The sequence below is a fragment of the Pteropus alecto genome, unplaced genomic scaffold (genome assembly GCF_000325575.1).
Source record: "Pteropus alecto unplaced genomic scaffold, ASM32557v1 scaffold196, whole genome shotgun sequence".
In the NCBI taxonomy this organism is placed as follows: Eukaryota; Metazoa; Chordata; class Mammalia; order Chiroptera; family Pteropodidae; genus Pteropus; species Pteropus alecto.
Window position 1 is genome coordinate 666,851 of NW_006439717.1, and position 8,173 is coordinate 675,023.

At 57.4% G+C, this 8,173-nt stretch overlaps 1 protein-coding gene across 1 annotated transcript; it reads right to left on the reverse strand.

The window, feature by feature from the left end:
• Nucleotides 1-3,234: 3,234 nt before the first annotated feature.
• On the reverse strand, nucleotides 3,235-7,198 carry LOC102886838 (aquaporin-5). Its single transcript, XM_006916902.2, is given in 5 exon segments — nucleotides 3,235-4,315; nucleotides 5,138-5,157; nucleotides 5,160-5,208; nucleotides 5,617-5,781; nucleotides 6,836-7,198. Coding segments are annotated over 5 exon segments (783 nt in total). The 3' UTR covers nucleotides 3,235-4,129.
• Nucleotides 7,199-8,173: the final 975 nt, after the last annotated feature.

Below are 8,173 nucleotides of genomic sequence, written 5' to 3' on the forward strand. Positions count from 1 at the left end.
TATGTGAATATCGCTTTGTGTATTTTACCCCTCACCAGTGCTGAACTTCTGTGATCTCGGGTTCCCCACTTATAAGATGGACGTGAAAATTCCTACCTCCCCGTGTGTCACTAGGAATAAATGTGCTAATATCTAGGAGAGTGTCGCTGAGTCAGAAAATGTTGGTTATTAGGATTGCCACTCTCTAAAAGTGAGACAGCTGTGAGGACCAGGCTGGGGTGGGAGGGTCCTGGTGCTGTGGCAGCTCCAGGACAAGCAGCACCTGCAGCCCCTGCTCTGGGCCCCGGAGGCTGAAATCATTAAGTGCAGCAGCAGCCCTGTGTTCCAGCTGACCTAGAACAGAGCCTCCGGTGGCCCTACCTGGCCTGCGACAAATTTCTTCAACCCCTGAAGCTAGTCAGGCATTGGCCAGGGCTTGCTCCAGTTCCAGTCAGCACCTTGCTAGGCCCAGCCAGTCTTGGGCTCTAGTGTTATGCTTTGAAGTCGCTCATGCTCAGAGGCCTTTGCCAAGGCCCCACACATGGCTACCTATAGCTAGCTGTCTGTCAGGTGGTTGTGTGCTCTTAACTTCCCAGAGGCCTCTCTGGGCTTCTCAGACTGCTGGGGTGGGCACCTCTGTGGGAAGGTGTATGTGAGAATGTGTGTGTGTGTGTGTGTGTGTGTGTGTGTGTGTGTGTGCGCGCGCGCGCATGTGCACAAGGGGGAATTATGAGCTCTGACCGAGGTTCTCTCAGGGCTTGAGGGAGGTAGGGGAACAAGGGGGAGCGGAAGGAGGAAGGTACTGGGGGAGCAGAGGAGGGACAATAAAAACACGTCAGAAAGGGAAGAATTCAAGGTAGCTTCCCTCACATCATCTCACCAATCCCCACAAAGGTAAGGAGTTCTGATCTCATTCACACCTGACTCAGGAGGAAGCTGAGGTACAGAGAGGGGCTGAGAAAGCTGATCCTCCAACAGCCCCTCCTCCTGTCCATCCATCTAGACAGCCAACCTTCTGTCCATTCTCCGCCTTTACCCCCAGTTCTCTCTCTCCATGAAGTCACCCTGTCTATCTTCCTATCTGGTGAAAACTGGCAGCCCCTGGACAGACGGGGAGTGAGACCAGGAGAAAGCCTCCCAGAGAAGAACCAAGAGTCTTTCTGGGTTCCATCTTCAGGTAAAGCAGAGGGTCAAAGGGGCAACTGAACGTGTATGTGCATGGGTATGACACACACGTTTGCCTCTTGGAGAATACATGGAGTCAAGGCTTCTAGTTCTGGTCCCGAGCAGCCCTGTGAGAGAGAATTGGGGGAGGATTGACAAGGTTCTCATACACACGGAGTGAGCAATCCCTGCCGAGAATACGCAGCCCCTCCGTACAACTGAAGGTCGGTGTGGCTGTGCGGGACTAGGGTGTGCGTGTTCCTGTGTGCGCAGGTCTTTGTGAGACTGGACCTAAGCAGCGAGTGGAGAATCAGCCACCAAGGAGCACAGCGCCCTCTGCTGACCACACGGCCCAACCGCCGCAACTTGTCCACTCAAAGCCCTGGGCGGACCCTCGCCCTCTGTCCGTGCTTGGAACTCCCTCGTACTGGGTGCCCCACCCACCCCGAGGGTCTGTCCCCCACAGGCTCACAAAGGAACGCAAGTTGCTGGGCCAGCTTTGCTGGGGAGAGGCCAGCCTCACAGTCATGGCTGTGTCAGTACCTGAGTCTTGTGGAGACTGAGTGGGAAAGAGATCCCCTCTCTTCTGCACCCACTCTCGGATGGTGGGATGAGGGTGGACTGCGGGTAGCTGCTTCCCGGTGGCTCCTGGGGACCCAGCCTGAGAGACTCCCCTTGTCCTCCACCCCCCACACCCCATCTGGCTGGAGCCCAGCCTCAGGACTCAGGGACGAGGAAGAGCAGCAGCTGTGCATTTGGTGGACGACATCCCCCCCTGCAGGTCGGAGCTGGCACTTGCGGCCGGGCTGGGGTGTGCGCCGACGGTGACCGGTAGGGGACTGCTCCTTGAGGATCTCACATGAGCACTGCCATTTGGTGTTAACTATGCCGATACGGCAGGCAGGGCAGGGCAGGGCGGTCGCAGCTCCCATGTACAGATATTCGACTCAAGTGTGGAGAAGGGCTGGGGACTCCGCGGCTCTCATCTCCAGCTCCTGGGACTGACCCTTGTCAGCAGGGTGCATATTCTCTCCCACCCCTTCCCGGCCCATTTCCTGGCCCTACTGGCCCCTCCTCTTCTGAGGCAAAACTGAAGACCACGGGGAGAGGTTCCCACACCACAGAGAAGCAGGTGCTCAGGTTCAAACACTCAGGAAAACAGAAGCTCAGAACTGGGGTGTGGCTGGGGTCCCAGATGTTTACATGAGGGTTTCTTTTCACACTAGTTTATTGAACACTCACTCTGAGGTGCTTGGCCCTGTTTACACAATGGTTTTACTTCCATCCATTGTCTCATCTTATCCTCACAACCACGCACGAGGTGGATACAAGAATCCCCATTTTACAGATGAGGTACGGTAATTAAAACTCAGAGAGCTTGTGTTACTTGAAGTTGCACAGGAAGACTTGAACTCCAACCCGGACTCCTTAACTATGCAGGGCTGTGTCTTGAGCTGCTCATCTGCATTCCACCCTCTTCCCCACAGAGAGCAAACAGGCCCCAGGAATCTGACTCCTTCATCTCATCTTGATCCCCACAACACTGTGAGGGAAGCGGTTTTAATTCTCATTTAATAGTTTAAGAGATGGAGGCTTGGTGAGTTAAGGAGATTTCCTAAGGTGTGTCAGTGGGCAAGGGGACAGCGGAGCTGCAGGCCCAGAAGAGAAGATGGTGGAGACATGGGCCTGTAGAGGCAGGGGAGAGGATACCAGAGAAGAACCGGGCCAGGTGTGGCTTTTGGGTGTGTGTGTGGCTGGGGCGGGGGGAAGGGTTGCTCTCTCTAAGCATAGGCTCTCAACATGGCACCTTTTTGGAACATTGAAGTGCAGAGAAGGAAGTCTAGGGCTGTGCTTCCTCCCAATGACAGACCTAGCTGGTCACCCCCTTGGCATCTCAAGAGGCTGCTGGCTGTTTACTTCTCCACCGTGCCTGGCACACCCTCCTCAAATGGCAGGGACTTGACATAGCTAGGGCGGGAGACTCAGTGAGGAGAATGTCTCCTCTGCTCCCACTGCCCCCTCCTGACCTCTAGCTCCATTTCTATATTTGACCTTGCCCTCCTCACTAAGGGTGCTGGTCACCCCCTTGGCATCTCAAGAGGCTGCTGGCTGTTTACTTCTCCACCGTGCCTGGCACACCCTCCTCAAATGGCAGGGACTTGACATAGCTAGGGCGGGAGACTCAGTGAGGAGAATGTCTCCTCTGCTCCCACTGCCCCCTCCTGACCTCTAGCTCCATTTCTATATTTGACCTTGCCCTCCTCACTTTCCCCACCCCCATATCTGACTCTCTAGGCCTCTCCTGGCCTCAGCTTCCCTGGTTTTTTCACAGGACTATGGAGCCCATGGGGATCCATAGGGGAGGGTTTGGGATAATGAAGAGGGGAGGCGATGAGCCAGAGTGTCCCAAGAAGAGGCTTCTGGGGAGAGATGAGGCAGTACATGAACGTCAGTGGTTTATTGGGAAGTCCCCACCCTAAACACCAGCAGCCCTACCCCATGAATCTTTAAGCAGAAATAAATAAGGCAGCATTTAATGAACCAGTCTGTCTCCCTCCTAAGGAGCTCTGGGGAGAGTCAGCCTCTGCTGTCCTAGGGGCTAGGATCCCTTTGGCTCTTGAAGAGGATCTAGGGAGAGTGGGGGATGAAGAGTGCAGGCCACCCCCTCTCGGCCTGGCCCTGGGGCAGCCTGCGAGCTTGGAGCTGCATTCATAATCTCTGAGGTCTGACCTCGTGGCAGCAGCCTGCTATGTCCCAAAGAGATACCCTTTCCATCAGACCCCAGCCCCTGGCCACCACCCAGAGCCCCATCATGGATCCCTGCTCCCATTTCTAACTGTGGAGCCTGGGGAGCCAGTACCTCCTCCCCAACCCAGAGGACCCAGCTGTGGGGGAAGGAAGCTTTGCTGTCATGTTTTTCTTTTTCTTTTTCTTTTTTTTCCCCTGTGGTTCAGGGGCTGAGGGGCTGGCTCCTGCCTGATGCTGGTCAGCGGGCAGTCAGCTCCATGGTTTTCTTCCGCTCCTCCCGCTGCTCCTCCCAGTCCTCTTCAGGCTCATATGTGCCCTTGACGACAGCCACACGCTCACTCAGGCTCAGGGAGTTGGGGAAGAGCAGGTAGAAGTAGAGAATGGCAGCCAAAGCAGCTCCCACGATGGGCCCCACCCAGAATACCTGGTGGAGACAGGGCAGCATCAGGGGGCTGAGCCCCAGGCCTCAGAAATCAACCCCTTCCCCCCAGAGGACAGACTCATGGACCCTCAGAGGAGATGGATATACAGACTTCCAGACTTCCAGAAGGAAAGACTTCCCCCACCTCAGAGACAGATATACTGACACCACACTCCAATGACAGGGACATGGACCAGAGACAACCACATACTTAAGGGAGACAGATATATCTCTAGAGAGACAGGGCCCCTTCAACACTACCCTAAAGAGAGACAAATGAAGCTTCAGAGGAACAGACATATAGATCCTCAGAGAGAAGAACAGAATTTCTCTCCCTTCTATGTTAGGATAGAGACAGACTGGAGAGAAACCATGAGCCCTCACAGGAGGTGACAGATTGTCTAGAGGGACAGACTCATACATAGAAAGGAAGATTCTTCCAACCCCTCAACAAAGGGAGATAAATAAAACATCAGAGAGGACAGACACACAGACCCCCAGAGGGACAGACGAAATCTTCAGATCAACTCACAGGTACAGATCCCCTCCCTCCCCTAGAGGGATAGACACACATGGTACCCCCTCCAGCCCCCCAACCAGGGTCCCCTGGCCCCAAGGGCTCAAGACATATACATCTACCTCTGCCCTTGTTCTGGCTGCATCCATTCCCTACTGTGTTCCCTTCTCTCTCCAGCTACCACTCTCGGGAGCCACCCCCAAGCTCTGGGCCCACAGCATCCAGAAAGTCCAGTTAGCTCTTGGCTGCCATAGCTGGATGTCCAGGCCCTCATTGCCAGGGACCCAGCAGGGGAGGCCCAGACTCACCCAGTGTGCAGGGCTGAAACTGCGGGGCCAAAAGAGCGGGCTGGGTTCATGGAGCAGCCGGTGAAGTAGATCTAGACAGAGAGAGGGATATAGTGAGGAGGGGGAATGTGCTTGTCCACTCCCACAGGGCCCCCAACTGTCTCAGGTGCACCCACCAGTACAGGGGCTCAGCCAGGTCAAACTCAAGTCTCCTAATTCCTAGGCTGGTGACTTCTTCCTCCATAGGTCCCTACGCACCCCTCTTCTCTTATCTGTCTTGAGCTCAGGCTTGGTTTCCCGGCCCCACCTCAGTTCCTACCTCTCCTACCTTTCCTCAGGCTACAGAAAGATTTGAGGGTTCAAGTCTGCGCCAGAGTATAGCAGCCCCACTCCAGACCCAAATTGTAGGGCTTGTTGGTCCAGAGGGGTGCTACTCTAGGGCCCCATTATTTGCCTTGAGGGGCTTCCCACAACACCAGCCATGTGGCAGCTCTGCTCACCCCCACGAGATGGCCCAGTGTGACCGACAGGCCAATGGATAGGGCTGGGGAGCCCACAGGGCTGGTGCGGCGGGAGTCGGTGGAGGAGAAGACACAGAGCGCCAGCTGGAAGGTCAGAATCAGCTCTACCACGACGGCCTGGCCCGGCGTTGTGTTGTTGTTGAGCTGGAATGGGAGGTTGGGTTAAGACCCCGGCCTTCCTCTTCTTCTATGGCCAGGGGCTTGTGGAGATGAGCTTTGGGCCTCCAAGGACACCTAGAGCCCAGTGCACATCAAGTCAGGGAGGTCATTTGACAAAAGAGACTGCATAATTCACGGTGTGTGCAATGCTTGGAGCACAGGCCAAAGGACAGTGTGAGGGGAGCTTTTCCTGGACACAGTTCTTTCAACGGTTCTGCCCAGTCCCCAACCCCCACAAGCTGGCATTTACCCTCCCTCCTGTGGGCAGCGTCCCAGTTTGCCTGCTGCACCCCAGCCCACCTCCCGCCCGTGCCTGACCTGCTGCCAGTGCCAACCTCAAACCCGTCTCTCCGGTGCGGCTGACTCACAATTTGACAATAGCTGAGAAAATCCTCCTCTGTGTTTGATTAATGAACCCAGTTTGCATGGGACATGGGGGCTGAATCTGGTGCTGGGGAGAGGAAGGCAGTAGGGAGCCAGGAGCAGGAACCAATATTCATCAGAGACCCTATGCACTGGAACTAAATTAGGGGCTTCAAAAACATGGTTTCTAAATGGGATCTCTTGACACCTGCTGCGTAGGTTATGACCATCTCCATATAATGGCTGAGAAAAATGAGACCCAGAGAGACCAGGGTCATTGGAAGCCAGGATTACAACCCATCTCTCTCTGATGGTTCCAAGAAACCACTGAGGAGCAGACAAGGGCCATGAAGGGCTCAAGAAGACAGAATTCAGGAGTGAGATGGGAGAAAAGGCACAAGGTTTGGATGAGAAAGGAGGGGTAACAGACACCAGGAGAGGAGCCAGGAAGTAGCAGCAGGAGGAGAGCTGGGCAGAGGATGTGGGTATGAAAGAGGGGGCCTGAGCCCCGGCACACACCAGCCTGGGGATTCATCTTCTTGGCCTTGGGAGGCTCTGCCTTCCTTGCAAGGGTGCGTATGGGCCCACTCAGTGGCACCCGTTCTTGAGATAGGGTATGGGGGCCTGGTCCCAATCCCACCCCAAGGTCCTTGACCCAAACCCCATTGGCACTCACCGCATTGACAGCCAGATTGCCCCGGGCATTTGTTGGTGCTAGCCCATAGAGGATGCCTGCTCCCGCAATAGCTCCCAGCAGCTGGGCCACCACGTAGAAGGTAGCCCGGAGCAGGGAGATCTGGTTGCCCACTAAGAGGGCCAGTGTGATGGCGGGATTGATGTGGCCGCCACTCACAGGCCCCAGGGCCTGGGCCAAGGTGCCTATGGCCAGGCCAAAAGCCAGCGAGATCTGCAAGATGGAAGGCAGCGCCGACGGCCACTGGAGGGCCGATCCGAGGCCGAAGAAGACGAAGATGAGGGTGGCCAGGAACTCGGTGAAAACGGCCTTGATGAAGGCCACGGAGCACACCTCCTTCTTCATGGTGGCCTCGGGGGCCAGATGGTAGCGGGAAGTACCCGTCGGGGCAGCGGCGGCGCTGGGGGCAGGGGACTGGCTCCCAGGCGCGGAGCCCTCTCCCACTGCGCGGCTGGTGGCCTGGCACCGGCCCTGCAGGGGTGCGCTATATAGAGGGCGGGCGCCCCCGAGCGGGGCCAGCGCGGGGGGGCAGTGGGCGGCTCCAGCGCTCAGGGGCCAGCGCCGCGCGCAGGGAGGGGACTTTGTGGCCGCCCTGGGCTCGCCGCTGTCCCGGACCCCGCACGTCGCCCTGACGGGGCAGCGTGAGACCTGCCCGGGCCAAGTTACCCAGGCGGCGGTATAGACTGGCCCGCCGGCGGGAGACCCGCGCATGGTGCGCTCCAGGCGGCTCCTGCGCTCAACTCACAGGCTCCGGAGGAGACTATGCTCAGACTCGACTCTCCTCCCGACTGTCGCTTCTGCACGGCTTTTATCTCCGGCCGTGGTCTCCCCACTTCCTCCTCTTCGGGCCCTGGGTCGAGTTCCTCCTTTTCCTCCTGCGACCCGGCATCCTTACTCAGCCTCACCCCACCGCGGAGCTGGAGCGATGCGATTCCCTGAGGACAGCGCCATACAGCTCCCTGCAGCCCGGTGGCGGGGGCGGGCGGCCCGGCCGGGCAGTGCGGGGCAGTCCCACGGTCGCGGGCCTCTCCCTGACCCAGACCAGGCTCGCCTCCCGGATTGAGGCGGGGGCGTTTTGGGAAAAGCGGGCATAGTGCCAGCCTGCACGGCGCTTGGCAATCAATCCTCGACCCCCAGAGCTGGGCAGTCCTGGTGGTGGGCAGCGGACCCCGGGACGTCCCCTCTACTCGGCAACCGTCCCAGCCCCTCCGGGAGCACAGCCCCTTTGGGGATGCCAGCGAGTCCCCTAAGGAGGTGAGGGCCTTAGGTCACTTTGTCCATGCGACGGGAGCGGGCATAGCCGGTTCGGTTTTGCTTTAA